A 25,820-nucleotide genomic window follows, 5' to 3' on the forward strand; every position below is an offset into this window, starting at 1 on the left:
GCGGCAGGGATTGGCCGGCGGGGCAGGCGAGCGGCCATGGCGTGGGGGTGGTGGTGGCGGCGGGCTCTCTGTTGAGCGAGGCGAGCCGGGCCCGGCGCGGAGTGGAGCGGAGCCCGCTCCCTCCCCTGGCCATGACGAAAGGGGCCGTGGGCAGCCCCGGCGCCGCCGCCGCCATGCAGGACAGCTTCGGCTGCGCCGTGGCCAACCGCTTCTACCAGCTGCTGGACGACGAGTCCGACCCCTTCGACATCCTACGCGAGGCCGAGCGACGCCAGCAGCAGCGCAAGAAGCGCGACGAGGCCGCTGCCGCCGCCTCGACCAGGAAGGCCGCCCCGGGCCTCCGCCCCGGCACCGGCGCAGGGCGACGGGAGGCGCAGAGGGAGCGCAGGCAGCCGGACAGCCCTCCTGCCGCCGCCGCGCCGCAGCAGCCCGGTGCGCGCCTCTCCTGGGGGAGGCGGGGGTTCTTCCTTCACGGCCAAGGTCACTGGTGGGTGTGGGGGGAGGTGTAGGTGGAGGCCTCATCGCCCTGCCCACCATGCCCGGGGCAGCGGGACTGGGAGGGGTGTTGAGCACGCATCCCCCCCCTCCCCCCCCCCCAGCGTGTTGCTGCTCCTCTCAAGCACTTCTTTGGGGTTTTGCTTTTCTCCCCCAGTACTTTTCCTCTCTTGTTTCTATCTTTCTTCCTGTCTAATCCAGTATAGTCCTGAATCCTGCTCCCCCCCTCCCCCTTCCGCTAAGTAACTGTGTTGTGAACATCCACGGGCGGTATTTGGCATCTGAGACCAGTGCATGTCCTAGGCTTGTAGGTATTGTAAAGGGCTGACAGCCAGGCCTTGATGATCTTTACCTGGGCTGGTTTTTTCTATAGACTATCAGGTTATCAGCCCCTGTCACGTGTGGTTGTAGCCAGAAGGCCCAAATTTTAAGCAGCAAGACTGTCCAGGAAGTCATGGATCTTTGCCGACATGACTTTAATCTTTGTGTTTGAGTTGACACCATTTTAATGATTTGAGAGGAACACTCACGGACTCCCGAAATCATCTGTTGCCCAAACAGTTCTGATTCTCAGTGTCTGCTGTGGGAAGGGCCAGACAGCCCAGTTAAATGTTACGAGTTCACTTGTTGTGATGCCTTTATTCACTTTTCCAAGCAGTGTTTGCAACCTGTCAGTTCTGCAGAGACACCATGGACATTTACCATATTCAGATGCAGTGAAACTACTCCAAAATCAAAAAGGAGAGAAAAACGTAACAAAGCATAGGTAACTTACTCTTCAAAGTGCATCAATCAAGAGTTTAGGAGAGCGCTGACTAGTGACTTGTGATGCTGGTTTTGTTTTGTTTCATTTGGCATTTTGAAGCTGAATCCAGGCCATGTCAAAAGAAGGTTCAATCACTTAAGAGTAGAAGTCTGTTCCTGGAACTGAGGTATGCAAGAGCAAGGGAAAACAGTTGTAGAGAAAGACAGTGAAATGAATTCTGGATTGATCTGATTTTGATGATCACAGCTGTATTGGGCCACATGATCTGCCTGATTGGTTGCTAAGCCTTTCAGCAGTGGCTGAAATTAAATGCTTCCCAGTATGCTTGCTGCTTATTTCCTTAGCTCAAGACTAGCAAAATTCCTTGGGTCCTGTTGATTGAATGGGTATCACACACTGCTGCACTCCAGTACTCTTCAACGTGGTTTACAAAAGAGCATCTTATTTGTTAGGCTTATCTGTCCCTTTCAGTCTTCAGTCTAACATATTCTCTTATTAATGGTGCCCCTAACTTGTATGTAGTTAGATATGTTTGCCAACATTGTGATGTCTTAATTGCAAGAATTCCACAGTAGGGTATTTTTTGTTACTTAGGTGTTTGTTCTGGTACTCTAGCATCTATGCTGCTACTCAAAATCTATTTACCTAGTGTTTTTGTAGCACCTCTTATAGTGTAATATGGCCAGAGTTTGTTATTTTTGCAGTCTTCAGTGGTTTCACGTACTCAGGAATGCTTTCTTGTTAATGCAGTCATCAAAGTGAGCTCTCTAAAACTTTAAACTTTTCAGGTCAATAGCAGTGTGTGCTCTGTGGGTATGCATGTCCATGGATGGGGTTTTAATGTGTTTTGTTTATCCCTTGTCTTCATTGCATTATACCAGTTAAAGTGTGTGTGTGAGTACTTTGTGTGTGTATAGGTGACATTGGTCAAAAACAAATGTAAGAAAAAGAACGAGCATTGCAAAGAGAGTTCTATGAACGTGGCTAAACTGGCTTGGAATTCTTCAAAGGGCAATTCCAGGAAGCTAATATCTGAGCTGCCCAAGACTGCAGAGTGATTTGATACTAGAGCTGCCTCTGCAGTGCAGATCTTGCTCTTCTCAGTCTGGCAGGGCAGCTTTTCCATCAAAATGCCTGGGAGTATTAACTTCAGAGCTGGAAAATGTACCTGAGGGCACTTTGATGTATTTGAGGTCTTTGAGTTCATTGGTACTCAGCCTCAGGTCACTGTATGGGAGCATTTTATAAAGAGGAAGAAGATACTGTAGAGATGTTTAACAGCTCCATAATGTGAAGCCATAATTGCCAAGTATGAAGCAGAGAAGAGGATGTACTTCTTCTGTTTTACAGTGCTGCCACAAAACTAATAGCATCATTCTCAAGACATACCTTTCTGTCTGCATTTGCAACTGTAGGACTTCATAGGGCAGGGAAAGTGCTCTTTGAACTTAGTCTAACACTTGGGTTCTGTGTTCTGATGTTTTTGGTGGGTTGACATCACTTTGTGCATGTGGGTCCTGAGCATTGTTCATTGTGTCTGTGCAATCATATTGTCACAGCCATTAGGCTTTCTACGTAAATGTTGCCTGCAACCTCAATATCCGGAAGACATCTTTTTTGAGAAACCCATCCTTTCCTAGGCAGAGAGCCACTAACCTACAGCCATTCTGCAGAGAAGAAAGGGTGCCTTATTCCACATATTGCCTGCTAATCAAAATAAGGCCTTTGTATTCCAGATCTCAGGAAACTAAAACAAATATTTTGTCAAATATTGAAGATAGTGGTCCCTAGTATTGCTGTGTCTTAAAGCAGGGTTGGCCACCTTGGATCACATGTGCCATAAGTGGCATGGGCAGCCTCAGTGTGGCTTGCAGTGGATATGGGAGGGAGCACAGGGCAGGGAGAGGAAAGCAGAGGAAGGGGATTGCAATAGCACTCGGGGAAGACGCAAGGCTACAGCTGCAGTGAAGCATATTTGCACAACAGGTAAACGGGTAAATTATATGTACTTTCCTTGCAGAATTGACTGGTTAGGGACAACACTGAAAAATGTATCGTGGTTTACTGTGAACTGTAATTTTAGATTACCAAAACTCCAGGCTTATTCCTGCGGGTAACTGAAATATGTAGGAACCTCATCAATTGAAAGCCCTTTGGGATCTGGTATAGGATCCAGGGAACTGCCAGTGGTTGGAAGAATATGCCAAGCTTTTGCTTATTTTTAAGTTGAATTATCATAACCATAGAGTTTTGAATAATGCCCACATCTCTGTAAGAGTGCAATTTTATTTTTGCAAATTAGTGGTGTATACTTAGAATTGTTTTTTAAATACAAGATGAAGACATTCTGAAATGTTTCTAGGCTCACTGTAACTAGAAAGGGTTAGGTGGGTTGTGTGTACAAATCCTCCAAAGGTGTGTAAAGGATGACTGTGTTTAATAATGCTGTGCTATGTGGGGATCCCATGTCTTCACGCACTAATGCAGGGGCGGGCAATTATTTTGGGTGAAGGGCCGCTTACTGAGTTTTGGCAAGCCATTGAGAGCTGCATGATGGGCGGCCGGGGGCAGTAAAATATTAACATTTTTTTTAAGGGGCCCCGTGGGCTGGATAGAATGACTTGGCATGCCACATCCAGCCTGCAGGCTGCATTTTGCTCACCCCTGCACTAATGTATATACCCATTACGAAGTGTATTGAGCTGAAATATCCAAACTAGCTCTGAAACCAGCAGGATTGTACTGCTTTGTGCCATGTAGACATACTTCAGGTGCTTAACTGTGTCAAAACTGATGGGAGGTAAGTCCAGGTTCTCAAAGGCATTTAGTCGCCTTCTGTTTGAAAAATCAAAACTGACTTGTATTGATTGGGTTTAAAATCTGTAATTTTGACACTTTTTTTTTTTTCTTTAAATTCAGATTTTAAATGTTGCAAGAAGCAGTTATTTATTAGTTTTAGTGTGTTCCAGGCAAATGGTTTGCTAAATCACTTAGCTCATGTTTAATATGTTAAAGACTTTTTTCAGAAAGATTTGAAGTTTACCAGCTTGAACATCTTGTGTTGATTCAAAACATACTGAATTTAAAATAAGCTTTCAGACTACTCAGATGCTTTATGTTGAGAGTTTAATACTTTAATGTTATGGTTTGGTGGTTACAGGAGAAGTTCTGTTTGTATTTAGAAAGTTGTATAAATCCTGCCTTGTTTACCTTGTTTCAGCTGTTGTTTAAAAAAATCAGATACTTTCAGGTTAGCTCTATTTAGTGAAATCTGTAAAAGCTGCAAGGTATCTTTAGTGCACAGGGTTTTTTTTTTTAATCACTTGGGAGTCCAGAATGCTCTTTTCTGAAGTATCTGACAAAGTGAGAACAGAGCTTTTGGGAGTAGCTAATTATCTTACTATTTACTTATTTATTTATTTAGAACATCTCTCTGTTCTTCAGACTAGGATATTTATATTCCTTCCCTACTCTTCTGATTTTGGCATGGATATTAACTCTTGTTGTTTTAATACATTTCTTGTTTTCTAGGCCTTGAACACTTTGTATTTCTGGATGTGGGATGTGAACTCTTGTAGGTAGTGTGACATCTGTAATTGTGTATCTTGATGTTAATTAACATTTGTTCTTAGAGCTGTGGGCAAATTGCATTTGCCAGCTCTTTTGAAAAGGCCCAGTAAAATGTAGAGCTTGCATTCTCTACCAATGCAGGCAAATTAAAACTGCTGATGCTGCATTAATAAAAAAGCTCTGTTTAGTTGAAGTGTCCAAAATCTCTTTACTAACACTTTAAATGACTTCCTTCCTGCCTTTGTTGTGAAATTTCTGGAGGTGGCAAAACTGGGACATAATCCCTGATTATTAAGATTGACTGATGGTATTGTTGTCACCATCGTAGAGCAACAGGGTACTGCATGTTTTGAGGAAGTTTAAATTGTGTGAACTCTGTAGTCAGTGATATTTATAAATGACTCACTCGAATATAATTTTTCTAGATATGTAGTCATGGGGATTGTGCAGGGAAAGCTATTGTTGGCATTTTTGTAACTGAGTGCTGGCATATTGAAAATACTTTCAACCTGTGATTTTGTATCTTTTCTTTTAGTTTCCTTTGAAATATTGCGTGACCTAGAGAAATCTAAATCTCTTTATCATGGGGAAACTTTCTAGTAGGAAGTAATTAAAGCAGTTGCATGTAAAGGATTTATTTAGGTTGCCAAGTCCAATGTTAGGGTTCTGTAAACAACTTTGAAAAACTAGTTTTGCCCATGCACAGTTACATGCATCTCTGTCTGATTTTAGAGTGAGCTTTTTGTGGTCTTTATTACTATATTTTAATGCAATATACCATTTTTGGAAGAAAATTAATCTAATACTTCTGACTTACTGAGTCAGGAATAAACTAATGTCCCTTTTATGGGCCATATTTTATGGTAGTGATCCTAGAATTATTTATTACCAACCATTTTAATCCCCCTCCTTCAGGCCAGACCATGTGGTATTCCTGCCAGCTCTAATATATAATTTGATCTGTTTTGATCTTTCACTAAATTCAGAATTTCTTGTGCTGCAGGTTTTTATGAGGGGAAGCTTCTTCAGTGCATATTTTGTGTTGAGATCCTCAAGGGATTTGAAATAGTGATGCTTATGGGAAGAGAATGGAAGAGGCTTTGAATTCTCCCTTTTTGGTCTGAACAATTGTAAGAGCAGCCAACTTCCCCAGTTTGTCCACTTCAACTCAGTAGGAGCCTGGGTTGTAGTTGGCTGACTTTTTGCTGCTTTGCTCCTGTACATTTTCTGTAATACCTTGCAATGTTGCAATTTTCTCATCAAGCTTTGGTGTTAACAGTTCAGTGAGATGAGTGGGATAGCTTAACGTCCTTCAGAATCACTTGTTTTGATCTACCTGGTACTATAACTTCATGCAAACTTCCCTGGATCAGTTGCTTTTTTTGTGTTTTTGGGTTTTTTTTGAAAGTTAGCCTTCAGGACCATAAGGTTTAGAATCTATATTAAAACTCTGCTCCAGAGTGTTTTTTGTTTTGTGGAGAACTGAACATATGTAACAGGCTTCTTAATTGCCCCATGTTAAGGTCAGTGTTGTAAGTGCTCTTTCTGAGAAGATGCATTACTGTGGCTGTAACAACAGCTCCTGTTATGTTAACAAGTAACTCTCGCTGGAGATATTAACCATCTTGGCCAAATTCTAGCATTACCTAGCATATACAAATTTCTTGTTCAGTTGCAGATGGATAATGTCCTTTCATTATGGATACACAGTATGTATGTCCATGACTAAATCTCAGTCAGATTTCAAATGGTTATATTCAATTTGTACATTGCTTTAGGTTCCTGTTCTGTATTCAGGATACTATGTCAGTTATCTTATATAAGGTTGAGTTGCCTAGAGCATTCTAATTTTAAGCTGAAATAACTTTTATTTCTCATGGAGTATGCTTCTTGCATTTGCAGTCCTGTAAACTTCTGTGGAATCATTAGGTTTCCCAAAAACAACAGGGTGTCATTACTCCTCACTAATGATAAATATATGAATGGTTTACAGTGATTCAAATGTTGATTTTTCTCTTTTCCCTCTTATATATTTAGGCCCTGGATTCAGGGTTCACAAATATTCTGTATTCCAAAAGGAATATTCTTTGTTCCTTCAGGAACAAGCACACATTTCATTACTCTCCTAATAAAGCTAGTGGTCTATGATTCTATTTTAGAAAATGGATAGAAATGTTTTCATAGAGCCTGTAAGCATCCTGAACAAAGCTTTTGGGATTTAAATCCTCATCTGTGGTGTTTGCAACAATTGTATCAGTACAGTTGAATCAAAGTGAAATTGGCTGTCTGTGGCTATCCAGACTAAAGCAGTGAAATGCAATAAATTGGCTTATGTACTGAAAAATAAAATAGGAAGTGTTTTTAAACAGTGTTGGACAATCGGATAGAAAACCTTTTTAAAATAACTTGGCCTTTGCCTGCATCTGGGCTAGCTTTGATTCCTAAGCAAAATTTGTAAGTAGTGCTCTGAATGTTTGAGTGGATTTGATGGGGCTAATGGTGAGACTGAATGGAAAGGGGCTCTCTCTGTGTGCATACTAAATCTCGATGAGTCTTTTTCTCAGCTGACAAATCTAATTGAACTAGAAAATATTTCTAATGACTACCAGGATTTGAACTCAAAATGGACTTGCTGACCAGTTATTTACTTGTATGCAGTGAAGAGTTGAATTCCAATTTGAAAATCCTAAACAGTAGTTGTAAGGAAGTTATTACTGGAGTGCATGTTAGAAATGTCTTTCTTACTATTATGTGTGGTCACATTTTACGTTATCTACGTTAATATGTTAAGTATCACGTCTCCCATGGACGGTTGTGTCCATATTTTTTTTTTCCCTTACCTTGCCCATCTTTAGGTAAGGTAAGGTAATCCAAAATTGCAACTCTGAACTGTAGTAAAGCTTCAGTGGGCTAATGATGAAATCCAGTATAAAATTAAGCCCTGAATCTCTTGGGAGTGCTAGAATATTCCTTCAGTCCTCTTGTGGACATCTAACATATTTTCAAGTTCATGATAACATGCTTTCCACTAGAGTATTTGCCTCTTTCAATGAATGGCTAGTTATTCAGTATTTTCTTTCCAGCCTGTGACATTGGACCTTACTATATACCATTAAGGTCCTGCTGACAGTAAAGTTGTTTTCCATATGAGCATTTCCCTAGTGGTGTGAATTAATCTCAACTGTGCCCCTATGAAATTTAAGATGCTGCTATTCCCATTTTATAGAGGCAGAAGCCACAATTGTCACATCTCAAGTAAGGCATTTCAGATTAGTGGACACAGCTATGCCTTGCACTTTCCAGAATACTTTAATGTTTTCACTGATCAACTCCCATTTAGTTTGGCTGGAGTTGAAAGTGCACAGGACTTATCAATAGTAGTTTTGCATTAGGCACTTAAAATGAGGAATCCCCAGTTAGTAGTTGACTAAATAATTTGATTTGAATAACTTGCTGAGTATCACAGGGGTTCTGAAGCAGTAATGTTCAGTTGCCTTAAATAGGAGACTCATGCAGTTTCTTGCTTCATCTGTTACACGCCTTCCAACCTTCTCAGTTGAGATGAGTGTCCTATAGGCAATGGTCTTATGCATTTGGAGAAAAAGGAAGAAAAGGATCGTAGCGATGGGTGGAAGTACATGATTGTACAGTTAGACTTCCATACTGCGTATGTACAAGTGGCCAAATAATGGTTACCTGGGCAAGTCTTCTGATCCTAGGGTTCATGTTCTGGGTTGAAGCTTAAGTGGACAGCATAGGTTCCTGGTACTTGCACTAGTGGAGTGACAGATGGCTTGTGCAATGGTGGATTGCTATGGGCAGACATGTGTCACCCCTCACTTTAAAAATGTTTGTTTTTAAAAAGGATATAAAATATCTTAACAGTTCAGGAGCATGTAGAAATTGTTATTATATTTATGTTGTACTGGTGTAAATGGAGTTAAACTTTTTCAGCCAGTTTCATTTGAATTTTTATCTTAGATTTAATTTGCTTACATCTATGTATTCCTAGAGAAGCATAACTGTTACCTGTCTACACTAGGCTTGTCCAACATACGGCCCGCAGGCTGCCATGCAGCCTGCCAAGCCATTTTCTGAGGCCCGAGGTGCTGCGACGGGAAATAAAAGTAAACGCTGTTTACTTTTGTTCCCACCCCTTGTCCCTCTCCCAGCCCCTCAGCAGCTTCCTAACTGGGGAGGGTGTGGTCCTTTGGCCAGCCCACTGGGTGATAAAAGGTTCATGATCTGGCCCCACATTCAAAAAGCTTGGAAACCCCTGGTCTACACCTATGCTTTTGCCCATGGATTTCATGGCTATTTGCTGTACAGGAGAACAGACTTGGGAGTCCTGGGTTCACTTCTAGAGGAATTAGGTCATGTGGGGGTCTCTGCCCTTTTTCAGCTCCCAGGTTTTTGACTTCTGTCCCTGCTGCTTTCCACTTAATGGTTTCTCCAATAGCCTATAAACTTTTTCCTTGCTCTTTTATTCCAGACAGGCTGTTCCTTCTTTTTTCTACTTGGATGCAGCAAAAGGATTACTGAGAGTACAAGAGGGAGAGCTGGCTTATTGGTTGCTTCTGCTATTCCAAGAATGAGATTATAGTTGTGGGGACAGGGAGGTAACAAAGACAACTGAACTTGGTTAATTGAAAATAGGGTTTCATGGTTGCCAAACACTTTATCTGACTACAATATCGCTTACAGCTTATATTGGAAAGTATGTTGGTGGGAATATAGGGTGGGGTGAAACAGAGTCTAGCTAGTTGTAGCCAATACACTTTAGCCAATAGTCTGGTAATTGCAATTTTATTCACTAGCTTTGCATAAATTTTAACTTCTTAATTGTGTTCTGCAGGCCAGAAGCGAGCCCCTAAACGGGGAGACCAGCAAGGATGGAATGATAATAGGGGAGCCGAAATAAAACAAGAAAAAACTGAATGGAGACCATCTTTCAGGGAATACCGTCCCTATGACATGGAAAGACAAATGGAATTCTCGGTGGAAAAGTATGTACCATTTATGGAATGACAAAGTGTTCTTCAAGGGGCTGGATATTCTGAGAGTCCCTTATGGGCACTGCTTGGTTTAGACATCAAGATTACAGTAAGGAGTACAAATTAAAATTACAAGAAAGCTCAGACCCTACAGCACAACTGTTCTGCCTCCCCTAGTTTCTTTAATCATGGGATATATGGTGTGTGTGTGTGTGTGTGTGTGTGTGGGGTTGGCGGGGTGAGGACTTATGCCATCTCACCTTAGCAAACTTAGTTTAAAAACTGGCTGTTTCTTATGCTGTCTACTCTCTGCCAGTGAACACAAGTTGTTCTGTTCCAGTCTATATGTATAAAGACAGAGAGAAGTTTCTAACACCTATGAGACAGCCTATCATGAAAAGACAGATCAATCTTGAAAACATGCATGCACATTTCTAAGATGAAAATGGAAAAAAAATTAGGGTTTATTACTACCTATCAAAATATGAAGGTTTTTGGTACATCTAGAGAAATCGGTTCTAAAATAGTTTTACCCTTAAAGAACAAAGCAGATGGGTAAAACTAACCTGCAGCTGTAACGAAGGAGTGCAGTTTTGTGCTTCTGCTCATATTCAGTTTCTTGGCTGTAAAGTTGACAAAGTGTTGTGGGGCCATATGAGAGTTAGTTAAGGTATAATCTTAAAAAAAAAAAAGAGTCTGGTCATTTTAATTTGGAGATCAAGTTACTTTATCACAGTGACTACTGTATTCATGTCACCACAGTTTTAGTTCTTAACTCTTCAGTAGATATAGCCTGACTTGCCTTCTTCTTTCAGACCAGTAGACCGATTTGACCGGGAAAGGCCAATGCGAGGACGCGGGGGAGGAAGAGGTGGCATGCGAAGCAGAGGAAGAGGTGGTGGAATAAATCGAAGCTTTGATGGTTTTGACCAAAGAGGGAAGCGGGAATTCGAAAGGCAAAGTGGGAGTGATAAAACGTAGGTGTTTCTTATCTCTATTGGTGTCATCTAATGTATTGGAAACAGTTGTGTGAAATATACCCAAAATACTGATTTCTTTTGGGTGAAACGGGTGTCATCAGATTCTTGTTTTTTAGTTTGCGTCAATAAGAAAGGAAGTTCTTTCAGTATTAAAAAGAATGCTGTTTCTGTCTCTAGAGGAATCAGAGCAGAAGACAAAAGGGGTGGAAGTGGAACGCGCAACTGGGGAACAGTTAAAGATGATCTGAGGTACAATACAGGTTTGGCCTGTTCTGGATTGACACTTTCTATAAAGTAATAGGCTTGGTCCCACTTTTCAGTAATTCATGCTTTGTGGTGTTCCCCCTGTTATGTTGAACTTGCCCACAAAAAACACTGAGGAGCCTGCCTTTCTGTTTGCTGAGACTGTAGGTCCTAGCCCAAAGGAGAATGTCTCAAAACTGCTTGCCCATGGCCAAATAGTCTGTTGACTAGAGTGATGTATGTAGTGTTCTTTTCAGTGCCCTAGTAAATAGAAAAATACATTCTTATGAAAATTATGTACAATGTTAAAGTAACGTTTCCTTAAAGCTCTATGCATCTTTATCTAAATGAGTAGTCTTCAACCTCGTTAGATTCCAGGCACCCCTCAGAAAATGCTGTCTCAGCTTTCACTTGTTGTTTTTGACTGTAGAAAAATGTTGCAAAGAACTAAAAGATCACAACAGGTCAATATTTTAGATTTAATGAATTCTTATTGATTCCTATTCTTCTGGCCTTTTCTTGTGAATCATGTAGGTGTGTGCATACCAAACAATATTGCATCACACCCTTCAAAGGAACTCACCCTGGCTGATAATCACTCATTTAAATCTATTGTTTGGAATCTCTTTCTGCCTTGAAACCAGCTGCATTTTTCATTCTTTCATGTGGTTCCTTTGGAATTATGATGCAGTTTTGAGACGTAAAAAAGAATTTTGGTGCTATGGAGAGGGGAATTAGGTGTTGAGCACTGTAGGTCAGGGGAGAGGTTTTGAGTGCTTTTCTTCCTCTTACACAGGGCCTGCTGCCCAAAGTGCCTGGAGGATGTCTTTCTGGCACCTCTAAATTGACACCTAGGGCTGCTGGCCTGTTTGACTACTGGCTGTGCTACTGGCTATTTCAGCTAAACTTTATTGTGGTGAGTGGATAAGTTGGCTCTCCCCAGCAACTTTTCTCCAGAAGAGAGGACAGGATTAAGTTGCTTACTTAAGTCCTCTTGAGTTGATTTATGGTGGTGTGGGGTAGTGAAACTCCAGGGTACAGCAGGCCTATTTTTACCCGTATTGATTTCTCATGAGCAACTTGCTACATTTTTGCATATAACCAGCTTTGTTAGATTTATTAAAACATGATTTTTTTCAGGCTAACTTGAAATAAGATTTTCAAGGATCAAGTACAGGGGAGAAAATAGTGTTTGTTTATTTTTTTTTTAAATTTTATAATAAATTGGAAGGTGTTTCTAAAACACTAAAACAAAAAAAATATCCAAAATGTTCGGATATCAAATTCCATTGGAAGCTTAAATAGCCAATAATAGGGGGAGCTAGGTATGTGAAACAACACCCAAATGGCTTTCTGTACTTCTAGCTACTACTTTCTCGTAAAACATGGGAGATACCCCATGAAGTCTAATAATCGAAATGATCTAGGACAATACTTGTTTGGTTGGTTTTTTGTTTTGTGTTGTTTTTTTTGTTTGGTAGTACACCACCAGTTTGTAATATGGTTTTCCAAAAGAAGTTTAGACAGATGACTTCATGGAATTAATGAAAACTGTATAAAGGTCAAGAATATTTGCAGTTTTAGTAGTGTGGTGATTCTTATCTGGCTATACATTTTTTTTGTTTGTTTGTTTTTTTTGTTTTTTTGTTTTGTTTTTCAATGCTTTCTATTTTAATACGTCATTGGGCATAATTAAGATAAATATTGCTCCAATGAAGTGTTTGTTTACATGATGAATGAGCAAAATAACATGCATATGCACATTGCACCCATATACCCTGCAACCCTAGTGCTACTATTATTTTTGATTTCATAGATGTTAGGGCTGGAAGGGACCTCGGAAGGACAGGAAGTCAGCTGAGGTCATAGGATCCCAGCAAAATAAGCATCCGATTTACTCTTCGAGGTGTTCAATGTAGGTGCTTGAACCACCTCCGATGGCAGGCTATTCCAGACCTTGGGGGGCTCGGACGGTAAAGAAATTCTTCCTTATGTCCAGCCTGAAATGGTCTTGCAGGAGTTTGTGACCGTTCGACCTCGTCTTCCCTTGGGGCGCTCTGGTGAACAAACGTTCCCCCAGATCCTGGTGGTCACCCCTGAGCCTGCACTTTTCCAGGCTAAAGAGCCCCATAGCTCTCAGCCTGTCATCATAAGGTCTGTTTTCCTGACCTCTGATCATGCGTGTGGCTCTTCTCTGGACTCTCTCAAGCTTCTCCATATCCTTTTTGAATTGTGGAGCCAGAATTGGATGCAGTACTTCAGCTGTGGCCTCACCAAGGCCAAGTACAAGGGAAGAATGATGTCCCAGGATTTTCCTGTTAAGTCTGAGCTTCCCCTTACCAGTTTTTCATTGATTAAGAACTGATACTAAAGCTACAGAAAAGATGCTCTATGATAATTGCATAACTGTGAAATTTAATGTTGGCCTAACATAGAACTGTAGAATGATATAGCATGGTGATTTTAGATTTGATCATTCTGGATTTTTTTGTCTTAGTCTTAACAAGTATGCTTTTTGTTTCCACTTTTTCTAGGGTAGTACTTCCAGAGAGAGGATTTCCACTGTTTGTCTTTATATAGACAAGTCTTACCTACTTACTACATCAAACTGGTCTCCTTTAATTTTCTTGGGTGATCAGTCAGTTTGTAAAATCTTTTTGTAGCAGCCCCCATGGAATTCTGTTCAGAGTTTGTCAAAGAATATGAAGATAGGGATATTTGTAAGGGAAGTAATACATTGATGTGTAAGGCTTTTTTTCCCCCCCAATATGAACAACTGGGTTTCTTGCTGTCTTATAGTGAGATGGAACAGACTGCCCCCATGGAAGAGACTGTGGAAACAGTGGAACAACAAGGAGCGCCTGAAGGAGAATCTGTGAACAAGTATAGTCTGATTTGCATTTTAGAAATAAGATGTTCAGACAAAACTGTGCATTGGTTATAATTATTAGCTTGTAAGGGGATGACCTAAGGGCATGTCTTTACAGGCTTGCCGGGTTTTCTGATGCCGTATAAACACACCAGAAATTGCACACTTTGTCTTATATTGCCTGCAAAGTGGTGTCCTTATCTCAACTGGGGCCTTTAAGTGTTATCTTCCATACAAATATTGGAGAAACAACGTCCGAAGTAGTGGCAGTATCGGTTTATGTATTTATGTATATGTGTATAAAAATCTAAATTCCTATGGCTTCTTGTAAACTTCCATTTTTAACTAAATACTGTTTCCTAAACATTTTTAATTTTGTGAGGACTGTAAACAGCATGCTACATGTTGCTGTTTTAATTTAAGATCTAGTGCAGCACAGTCACTTTACTCTGTGGCTTCACTTTACTTTACAAGTACGGTGGGTAAATCAGAAACTTCCCTCATATCAGTTGGGTGTTATTTAAGGAGATGTATAAAGGAAATGTTTCCCTTGACCTACCTGTAAGTTCATAGTTAGCCTTCCTCTTGCACCCCATTTAAAACCAACAAAAAATCTCTACTGCTTAAATATATTTCTTAAAACAAAGGTAAATGGAGTTGGTCCCCTGCTCCTGTTTGGTGTCAGATGTGAGAACTGTTAAGTCTTGCTTCAGAAACCTGTGATTTGCCCCAGATTTTGTTTTAAAATATTTCAAACTTAAACACTGTAGCAAATAACCTGTAGTTAAGGACTTGTGATAGGAAAGTAGAGATCCAGCCAAATCTTACCTTTGAGTTTAGGAGGAAGTTTTCTAACAACTAACTTTCTCCTTTGGCTGACTTGGAGGTGGAGATATAGTTATCTAGTTATAAATACAGTACTTGGATAACTAACTCCAAGTTTTAATTTTAAATATATAATTTTAGAACTTGGAGTTCTAGTTGCTTAAGTTGCCTGTTGCTTCACATCACTTGCACATGCATGTTCTTTACAAAGACGTTCACCCACTACTTCAAGTATAACATTTTCTGACTTTTTAAATCAATACCATGTATAGATTAAAACTGACTTAAAGTAATGGTGCAGGAGGGGCTGAGGGAGGGTTTTTCTTTAAATTAAATTAAGGTTGTTGAACTTCCAGAAACTTAATGTGGGGTATATAGGCAATAAAACAACTCTTACAATGAGCGGGCACCATACCAGTATAATCTAACAAAACAGCAATTCAGTGCCTTCAGACTTGTCTAGTGGCACAAGTAATTTCAGAGACCTGCATCTGCTTCCACGCTGTAGAAGCAGAAATCAAATCCAGCTGTTATGGCTCTTTGTAATTTGTGTTCTGACATTGGTTTCTATAGAACATAAACATGAAAAGTATATCCAACAGTAGCAGGCAGAGGCTTTTGCCCAAGTCTGCTAGTTGCTTCTTGACTATAAAGAATTATTAAATCCACAAGTTTATTGCTTTGGTGCCATTTGAGACTATTTGGCTATAGTGCAGATGAGATTATTTTGCAGACAGGATGACTAGAAACTTTTCCTTCTAAATGAAAGTTCAGAAGTTGGGAGGAGTTCACAGACATGTGCAAAAATGCACAGTGGTACAGGTTTTGTGAATGACTGACTTTTGTATAGTATCTCAGATTTAAAAACATTATTTCCACCCTCCAGACCTCAGAGCTGGAGCTTTGTTGCAGCTGCCTAAGGGTTGAAAAATGACAACATAGTGATGTGAGTCTAGGTGTGGGAAATCAAATCAATAAATGCTATTCCCAATATATAACACCTCTTGCCCAAAGTCTGACTGGAACTGGGTTTTTTAAGTGATAACTTTTGCCATTTCAAAGCATTCTAAACAACAATTACCTGTTCTGGGTTCCTTAACGATCTAGTTTTTGGGATGTTTGTGTGCCTGCTCTCTCGAGTTGCTGTTTTATGGCAGGTGAGGTAGCACAGCTGACCCCAGTTCTGTTTTTGCTTTGTTAAATGGGTTGGGGAAAAGTTGTGTCAAGGCTCTTTTGACTCTTGAACATGGCTATTTTTGCAATTCCAGCCACTTTTTCATGACTGCTTGTTTTCACACATTGCCTGGAAGATCCATTTTAGTCATTTCCTCGCCGCCTCAATGTATAACCGCCAGTCCTTTAAAACAAGCTAGTTCTAAGTTTTCTGTAGATACACCGTTTACTTTCCTGGGCTTGAATTTGATAACCTGGGAAATCTTAACAGCATTTCTCTGCAAGCTGTGTAAACTTGTCATCCCTAAAACCTTGTCAGTGTTGCTGTTAAACTTCTACTTGCAAAGTGTTGCCAGGAAACCAGTTAATCTGGTTTTTAGTGTAACTTATCCTAGTTCTGTTTTGCCTATACCTCAAAATTGTTTGGTCTATTTAGTAATTTATCTCTATTGTTTTCTTAAGCCTCATAACTTCGTTCATTTTATTAGTGTGTATATTATGTCTTGTGCTACAGGTAGGTTAATATGAATAAATATTGGTCATTTTGTAATCCTGCTTTTATAATTTGGAAATATTTCTGTTAGGAATCTTCAAAATTCATTTATGGACTGATGCTTTCTGGCATGCAAATGATTTAATTATTTATAAGTTCCTCTCCCTACTTGTTGCTATCCTTGCTACTTTATTAATCTTTATACCTGGTATTGGGTCTGCCCTCCAGCTGTTTTCTGGCATCTAATCAGTTTTCAATTAAGTATTGTGCCAGTATATGTGCTCCTAGCCATTCTTTAGGAAAACTTCAATTCACACGTGTTACCTCACTGATCCGTTCGACTACCCTTTAATCGTTATACGAAGTTAATCAATAGAATTGACGGAGTCTTGTAGGAATTTTTTTTTTTTTTTAACAATTCTCATTCTTCTGCTAAATTGGTAGTGGGGAATGTCTCAGATCTAAAGCAGGCTGAAGTTTGTTTCTTGGCATCTTGATTAACCTTTTCTTTTTTCTTCAGCATCTGGCTATTTTCTTTTAGCATTATACTTTGGCCCTTGAATGTACTGTTGCTGGGACTCTTTGAATTGGACTCATCAACTAGCTGCCTAGTACAAATTGAATCTCTGCAATGGAAGATAAATATCTCCTGCTAGTAGAAGATTGTTTTTTAAGTCTTAGCAGTGTTTTAAAGCATCTCCCTGGCTTGTTTGTCACTAGCAAATTACTAATGCAGCCATACTGGATGTAGTTCCTTTCCCAGCTCCACATTTTGTATACTTCATCTTGAAAAGGCTGCTCAGAATTAGAAAGAAAGAGGAAGATGTTCTAAATACCTTAATACAAAGTAAAAAGGTTGAAAAAACCTTAACTACACAAAGCCCCAGAGAACTATGAACACATTTGAAAAAGAGTAATAGGAGCCATTTTTAGAAACTTAAATATATCCAGAAAAACCATAATTGAGTTGCAACTTTGTTTAATTGGTTGTGTTGACAAGCTCTAATCAGGGACTTGAACACTGTGCAGTATCTCTTATTTCACTGCCTGTTAGCAAAGGAACTTATAAACGTGGGTAATGACAACATGCAACAAGTGGATAGAGCAAACCAATAATGGTGAAGGATGGGAAGATGACTTGGTATACTATATACTTACCCAAATCCCTTTTGAATTTAAGACAACCTCCCCATAATTAGATTCTATACGTGGAAAAACTTTATACATTTGTTGTAATTTTCCATGTAAAGAATGTGTTTGTTAGGGGGCTGCCTTTTTGTAAATTTGCTATCCCCTCCACCCCATTCTCCACACTGCTGTGGTGTGGTAGACAAGGAGGCAGACCTTTGCCCCTTGTTGTCTGTCCCCCTCCATCCCTGGCCTTGCTTTATCCTTCTGCAGAAACTCTGCTCCTGGTCCTGAGTAGTCAGCAACAGCAGTGACCCCAGCGTCAGCCCAGCTTGGTCGGGGAGAAGTGGCCAGCTTGTTTGGGGCTGGAGGGACCTGAGCTAGAGCAGAAGATAAGGGGGGAAGGGGATAGCTGGGGAGAGGTGGAGGGGCAGGTTGTGTAGTCTCTCCTGCACTCCAAGCTGTATATGTGGATCTGCCCCTCTCCATCTCTCTTCTGTTTCCTCTGCCCACCACAGTCTCCTGGCTGCAAAGTCCCTCCCCTGCCAAATGATTCCTCCCAGCCTGGGGCAGGTAACAGCTTAGCTCTGGCTTCAGCTCAGAGCTTGGGGCCAAAAGTCGAGCTGAACCTGATGTAGGCCAGTACTTGCATCTAAAGCAAGATTTTTTTTTTTTTTTACCCCCTCCAGCACAGATGGGTACTCTGTTAACTGGGGTGGGAGGAGAGCATTGTCTTTTATTTGAATAAATACAGTATATTGAACAGGTAGCTTTGTGTGTGCCCAGTTGATGTGCACTAGAAGTCCATTTAAAATGCTAAATGTATGTTCCTCTTTCCCATGTCTTGATAATAGGAGTTGCTGGTCTTGGAGAGTTTCATCTGGATTTACTGCTTAATTGCTAGAGAGCTGGTACTTCCAAGTTAGTGGTCAGCATTTGTTTTTGTTTTTGTTTTTCAAGCTTCAGGCTAGAAAGGCCCATTAGGGTCAGAGGTGGGGGGAGAGGAAGTGGGGCACTATGATCTAGATGCTTTTCCCCACCACAGGATGGGGGGGAAGTGTCCATCACTGAAATCTCATCTCCACAGGTTTGATCCAGTGGGTTCGTGGCCTGTAGGTTGCCCACCACTGACCTAGACCAGGGGCTCCCAACCTTATGCTGCAGACCAGCAAACCATGGATCGGAAGTGACCGCGGACTGGTAAACTGCAGACCGGCAGTGACCGGCTTACTGTGGGCAGACGGCTAACCCTTTTCTATACTCTGTATAAAAGAGGGTTGGCTGCCGGTCCACAGTTTGCCAGGGCCTAGGGGTTGGGAACCCCGACCTAAATCATCTGACTTATTGTGGGCAGGGATCCTGGTTTCCCCTGATTTAAAAAAATCACAAAGTATGTCATTAAAGGCTCCTCCCAGCCCTGCTGGTGCTCCTCACTTCATTCCTAGCCCCCCAGATCTGCTAGTGCTGCTTGCCCCCTGCCTTCCCAGTCCTGCTGGAGGGTGCCCCCAGTTGCCAGGGCTGTGGGGCCAGGGACCTGGGTCTGCAGCCTGCTGCCCCTGAAAGAAGGCAGTGACTGCTGCAGCGGAGCAGAGCTTGGCTCCCTCCTCCCCCTCTGCTGCCTGCCGTGGGCTCAGGTAGGGTGGTGCCAGCTCTGCGCCACAGCATGCACTCCTGAAAGGCAGGGGGAAACTGTTCCTGAGATCTGTGTAAGGGGTGGGAGCGGGTGCGCACGGTGGGCTCCCGCCCTGTTGTCCTCCCCTGGGGCCTCCGCAGCTTGGGTGTGACCAGGTGCTGCAGAGTAGAGTGCCTCTGCGCAGGAAAGCTGTTTGCAGCTGCAAGCTCTGTGCTGCTCTGGTGACGCATCCCCTGTGTGTGGGGCTGCAGTGATGGGTACAACCCCACACTGCTGCCTTTGTTGCCATTGCATGTGCTGGGGACGTGTCACAAGGGCATTGTGGAGCTCACAGCTGCAAGCAGCTTGCTTGTGTGGCTGCATTCTGCCCTGCAGCACCAGGTTGCACCTGCTGGGCTGCAGAGGCCCCCAGGGAGGGCAGCAGGAAGGGAAGCCCAAGCTTGCAGTGCACCCCCACTCTACACTCTTGTCTAGAGAGCACAGAACCCCCCCCCCCTCTTTCCCAGGAGTGCACGCAGCAATGGGGAGCTGCCCAAGGCCCTGTCCTGCTCCTCACTGGGGCCCTGCAGCCGTGCGCTGTGGCCTGGCCCCAAGCCCCATGCAGTGCACTTATTGTAGCCCTGCCCAACTCCCTCCCTCCCTCTCTGTGGGGGCCTCACCCCTGCACTTACTTGCGGGAGCTGATCTTTGGGCTGCCTGGGGCCATGTGCATGTACATGCACATGGTGCACCCTGCCTGACTGCCTTCCTCCTCCTCCCTTCCAGCCCCCTGCAAACTGCAACTCTGCCAGCTGGTAGAGGGCTCATGGCAAAACTGCGAAATCTGTGGGTTTCTCTGTTAAAACGACAAATCTGCATCTTACTCCAGGAAGGGGGGAAATCTGCGTTTTACTTTGTTTTACTGTGGGAAACGGAGAACCTGGATCCTTGGTTATGACACTGTCTGATGTCTCTAGAATGTATATACCAATATGCTTGCTTGGAAAGTGACATGAGGCTGGCTTTGATTCAGATCTCTGCCTATTAAATGTTATAGGTTCCTCTTACTTTTTGAGCTTTCTGGTATTCAAAATGATCACTTGTTCTTAAGTAGCAGAATCTTTCTCCTCTACCAATATCTGTAAGTCTTGGGAGGAAAAGGAGGGTACAAGAAGAAATCATTTATGTCCTTATTTATGGGACATGATCTTTTGGCTTCATTCTCCACTATACTTTCTTAATTTCCACTATTCCTCACTTCAGCTTGGCAAATAAATGGATTAGCTCATTTTTCCTTCTTCGAAACTGCTTTTTACTCTTCAAGGGTCACTGTTAGATGCTCTTAAACAATTTTCAGTCTTGTACTGACTGACCTTGCTTGTAACCTGGTGTGTGTATATATAGACAGTTCAGATCAAACGTAGGCAAGCGCAGTTCCCAGTGAAGGAATATCAAGTCCATGCAACTTGTTTTAACAGACTTTATTAAAACAAACAAACAAACAAAACCCTTTTCATCCAGAAGCTGAAATTTTTAAATTACTTTTTCTGTATCTTACTACTTGATTACAGAATGTGTCCTGCAAATATTTACGAGGTGCACTCATATCATGTAAAAATATACTTGACGTGCAACTATCAGTTTTTACCCTCCCCGCATTCCTTTTGACATGGAAGCAGGAAATCGGTCTCTCTCTTCTGTCTGTACTGTGTATGGTGATTAAAAAACCTTGAGCTTGAGCTTTCCCAACAAGGTAAACAGGGCTGGGAGGCAAAGGCCTTTTCCATATATGGCCTAACATAACTTTTTAAGATAACTCAGTGTTGATTAAACTGTTTTTCAATAATTGCAATGGTGTGTAATGAAAGAGCTTCAAGCAGCCATGATTTGAATCAAGAGAAACTTTGTAGATCAAAATCAAGACTATGATCTACAATCAGAAGAAAATAGGCTCATAAAGAAAGTAAATATATTAAGCGTTCTCTGCAGCTAATACTGTAAAACAGGCAATAGCTTTCTGCAGCAGCCGTAGCTTCGAAGTGGGCCCAAAAGGAAATCGCATGGATCATATTGTAGTATTATCTGTGCCAGACAGGATTGTCCTGGTTTGCGTAAAAGGATGATAGGTAGTTTGTGTCAGCTTCTTATGGAGAAGCTCCTTTTTGGTTTCCAGCAGCCTGAGTGTTGGGGATACTTTAATGATAAGATACAGAAACATCTATTGAAGGTCAGAAAAATGGTCAATTCATACAAGGCAGACTCTCTGCCATGTTCTAGAAGTTCCCCTGGACAGAACTAGTATTAGTTTTTTAACCTGATTGACCCTTGGCCAATTTGAATTAATCCATTTCTGCCATGACGAGGAAAAAGATGGCTCCAGTGTTAGATCCAGATGGTTTGTTACCAACTGTGCAATCAAGATTTCTCTTTTATCCTTATTTATCTGATGTGCATAAGAGCTGGTGAGGAGAATAAAGTACAATGTTATGGAATTCTCAGATAGAAGGCCATTGAAGCAAATAGTAATTGCTTATAAAATCGCATTGTGGGATCTCTTTTGAAGTGAGAGAACTCCTGAAATAGTGTTTTTGTTTAACTTGTTAGTCCTGAATAACTCAACAAAACCTGATCTTTGTGCTAGGAGTAGGTTTACTAGCAAAACTTGAGGGTGATTGATACGCCAGGTTAAAAGCCAGACTGCTTGTCATCAGGAATTCAGTCCTTCACCCTTTTGGTTATACAGACATGTTGGAGTCTTACCACAACGAGGGAAATTAGTGGGTAGTAAGTAGTTAAGAGGCTTGGATCAAATATCATGAAAAGTTCCTGGGAAATACTCTTGCTCAGAGAATCATCTGAGAAGAAATATTGGTCGAAGTACCTTTGTTTTAGAGATTAGTGGGAGGGAAAGTTTGTTCGGTTTTTTTTGTTTTTTTTTTCTTTTGTTTTCTTTTTGTTCTACCTGGCATGTTACAAGCTAATGGTTTTTACTTTACAACTATAAACCTTTAGAGTTGCTGAAGGGGAGCCAGTGGAAGAAGTAGTTCAAGAAATGACGTTAGATGAGTGGAAAAATCTTCAGCAACAGAATCGACCAAAGCCTGAATTCAACATCCGGAAGCCAGAATCCACTGTTCCTTCCAAAGCAGTGGTGATTCACAAGTCAAAATATAGTGATGATGTAAGCATTGCCTTAGGAATTCTCTAAACTTACTTTGGTCCAGGATTAGGAAGCTGGCTTTGTATTAAAAGTAGCGAACGAGATGAACCTGAACAGTTTGGAAATCGGCACTCAAACTTCTACCTGCTATAGTCACGAATGTCAGAAAATCCTGCCTTCGATTCCATCACTGATTTACTTTCCCCTGCCTGTCTTCAAGCATCACTTTTTGCATTCTATACATGAACTCCTGGCATCACGTAAATGTGTATCTAAACTAAGTTTCAGTTCCATTTCATGATTTATTCTTAAAAACAAAATTGGAAGTCCGTCTCCTTGCTGCTGCCACTTGTATGTAGTTGTGAGAGCTCCATACTAGGCACTAGAGAACTGACGGTTCACTACGCATCTCTTACGTTTTAACTTTGAGTCACATTTTCAAATACCCATTTAGTTTACTTGTCATTGTACTAATGCACATTGCGTATGTGTGGTTTTTTTTTTTTTTTTTTTTTTTTTTTTTTAGAGATTCCATTTCCTAGCATCAATGTTAGTGCAGGTGCTATAAGTATCTTATATCAGGTCATTGTTGCATTGCAACTATTGTTGGAAAACTTAACAAAGCCTGAAGGTTTTCTGGATGTTATGGTCCTGCCTCCTGCAAGTAACCCTGAAGAGCTTATTTTATACTATTTTACTTTTTTCGGAACTCTTCTTCTACTTGGTGCCACTATAGTACTTATAACTAAAGTTTAATATGGTGAAATCATAGCTCTAGTGATGTCATTAGGTCCAGGACTTTACCTAGACTGCTTAGAGGAGAGCTTTGTGGTCAGTGAAGTACTTGTATGTGTTAAATGCCTAGCATGATGGGAGAGCTGCAGTCCTTAATTAGGATTCCTATGACCTATTGCAGTATGAATTTATTTGAATTAGGATGCTGGCATATTCCAGTTATTGTTGGGCTGCCATGAGCTTCATCCACAGGGTGTACTTGTGTGGCTTGCTTTTTAAAAAAAACATTTTGTGTGGTTTTAGATTCCCTTGCCCTCCAAAAACTGTCTAGCAAGAAATTAATTTTCACATTCTGGAGAATGTGCCTTAAATTGGATCTAAAATAAACTTGCGTGTAGGTCTTTGTATAATTCCTAAGTAGACTTTTAGCTGGCAGTGTCGAGGGACACCAGTGAAAATCACAGCTTAGCTGTAGCGGCTTGCCTTGTTTGGTACAAGTATTGCATCAGATGGGCAGTGTATCGGACTTCAAGTGCAGGTCATGAGTCCCTGCGTTTGAATTGTATACCTGTGTACTACTGGTGTGGTGTAAAGGTAGTAATGGAAAATATTGAGGGAATGTTATAATTGTCACAATAGCTGTATTGCAAGGTCAGCACAAAAATGGTCCAATAAAAACACTGGAGCTTAGCTGTTAACTATTTCTTTCATATAACCTTTCCAATGCTTATTTAGAAGGTATCTTGTAAATAATCCTCTATACTAAATGCTTTGATCGCATTTGAAAACTGCCTGGATCTTGCCACTGTGCATTTGCTCAGTGTGAGGGCTTTATGGTCACCCCGTCCACCCTTCTAATAGCATAACAATAGCGTGGGAAATTGTGTTTATAATTCCAAACAGCTGTAGAGGTGAGACAAGTTGTAGTTGTTTCTTCTGCCCCTCATCCCATGCTGAATTATCTGTAGTCAAGAACTCTGAATGCTTAGTGTGCTGTTTGGTGTGTGGCAAAGCACCTCTTGTTGTAAAGCTGTAGGTAGGAAAGCTAATCGGATATATTTGTTATAGATGCAAAAGGAGGATTCTGAGGACGACTCCCACATTTTCCGGAGAGCAGCTAATGACATAACTTCTCAGCTGGATATTAACTTTGGGAATCTTCCTCGCCCTGGGCGTGGGTCTAGAGGAGCACGAGGAGGCCGTGGCCGTGGCAGAAGAGTTGAGGATCCAGGCCCTAGACCAGAAGTGGTGGTACTTTTATTTTGTGGCTATACATTTTTCTTTATACTGGGTGTTTTGTTTTTTTTTCCCTGGAGTATTCGTAAGCAGGGATCCTAGTTTTCACCATGGAATCTGTTTTCCTGCAACATGCTGGAAGTGAGGCGGTGCCCCGCAGCAAGCAGTGCCATTTCTGCGCTTTCTTATTTTTGCTGCAGTTTTTGCCTCTTGGCCAATCAGCAGCAGGCATAAATGAGAGAGCAGAAATTGCATTGCTCACTGCAGGACACTGCCAGACTTTCGGTAGGTTGTGGGAATATGTGGACTTCTGTGTATTTTAAACTGAGATTTTTCCGCTTTTTTTTTCCCCCTCCATGGAAAACTAGGATCTCTGCTTGTGAGTCCGGTGAGATTTTGTGATTTCTTGATCCATAGTGTGGTTGCAGTATAACCTGATATTTCATCTTCGGGGAGAAATACTAGTAAAGTTAGTATTCAGAGGGTCAAAGTTATGGTCACTCTGCTGAGAAGAGAGGATGCAGGATGGAATAACTGCAATTTTAAAATTTAATCAAAACTCTTGTTCTTAAAAACAAAACAAACAACACCCCCTGCCCCCCAAACTGAGTTTACTTAATTTATGGGGTCAGGTGCATGCTTAGATGTAGGAGGCATGTTTGCCACTTGCATGAAAGGAATATCATCATTGGTAGACTATCAAAATGGAAATGATTTAAGTACTAAATATCGTATTTCTTATTATTTTGCATTGAGGAAGCATCCCTGCTTTAAAATACTTAAGACTCAAGAGTATTCTTTTCTTAGTTCTTTCATCTTTTGTGCTTGGTATCTTGTGAATGAAAACTAGGCCTGAGCCAAAAAGCAGAGACCTGCAATGTACCTTTCTTGGTTCTCCCCACCCCCCCTAACCTTCCTTTCCTTCTTTTTGTAGACACAAATTGCTGCTCCAAATCCTGATGATCCTGAGGATTTTCCTGCTTTAGCTTGAAAGAACTGTCTTGACCAGTTTTGGCATAGCTGTGAAGAGACCAGTTTTACATTGCTGTGGGAAAGGATTGTCTGAGTCTACAGGAAATTTTCCCCCCCTCTTCCCTCCTCCCCCACCTTGTGTGAAACTATTACACTCCCATGCTATTGAGAACAATGACCTTGTGACACTAAATGACAGGGATCCTGCTACAGATTCCAGCATCTGCCTCTCTTTGAGATAACTGTGTGAAGGTTTTATGGTATTATACTCAAGGGATTTCAAATAAAAGTTCAACAGTACAGTGTTTAAAATGTGTATATAGAGATTATACTGAAGGGTTTTTTTTTTTCTTGAAAGCACAGTGAAATGTAAGCTGTACAACATGGTCTACTATTGGGACTCTATAGCAAACCCTCTATAGGGACTTGAAAGCTGCTTTCCTTACTTCATTGAGTGAAATGTACCGTTGCATATTTTAAGCAGTTAATACACAGCAATTTTCAGAAGTTGGCAAATAAAGAAAACTGCTCATTGGTTTGGATGTAAATTCTTTTCATAGATCTCTACA

General features: G+C 41.2%; 2 protein-coding genes across 5 annotated transcripts in view; one reads left to right on the forward strand and one right to left on the reverse strand.

Moving 5' to 3' along the window:
- HABP4 (hyaluronan binding protein 4) lies at nt 1–25,787 on the forward strand. 4 transcript variants are annotated; one of them, XM_019554867.1, is made up of 8 exons: nt 1–480; nt 9,687–9,837; nt 10,641–10,802; nt 10,983–11,054; nt 13,848–13,931; nt 22,161–22,329; nt 24,112–24,291; nt 25,214–25,787. In XM_019554867.1, the coding sequence occupies exons 1-8, from the start codon at nt 132–134 to the stop codon at nt 25,268–25,270; spliced, it is 1,224 nt and encodes a 407-aa protein (XP_019410412.1). In that variant the 5' UTR covers nt 1–131; the 3' UTR covers nt 25,271–25,787. The 4 variants fall into 4 exon arrangements, with proteins under 4 accessions (XP_019410412.1, XP_019410414.1, XP_019410411.1 ...); XM_019554866.1 differs by having other exon boundaries at nt 4–480; nt 24,112–24,294; XM_019554868.1 differs by having other exon boundaries at nt 132–432; nt 24,112–24,294.
- CDC14B (cell division cycle 14B) overlaps nt 20,611–25,820 on the reverse strand; it is a 76,494-nt gene continuing 71,284 nt past the window's right edge. Inside the window, exon 14 of the mRNA XM_019554856.1 lies at nt 20,611–21,341. Coding sequence (XP_019410401.1) covers nt 21,293–21,341 — 49 coding nt within the window. The 3' untranslated portion in view covers nt 20,611–21,292. The remainder of the gene's footprint in view (nt 21,342–25,820) is intronic.

The sequence above is a fragment of the Crocodylus porosus genome, unplaced genomic scaffold (genome assembly GCF_001723895.1).
Source record: "Crocodylus porosus isolate Cpor-Errol unplaced genomic scaffold, CroPor_comp1, whole genome shotgun sequence".
NCBI classification, from domain to species: domain Eukaryota; kingdom Metazoa; phylum Chordata; order Crocodylia; family Crocodylidae; genus Crocodylus; species Crocodylus porosus.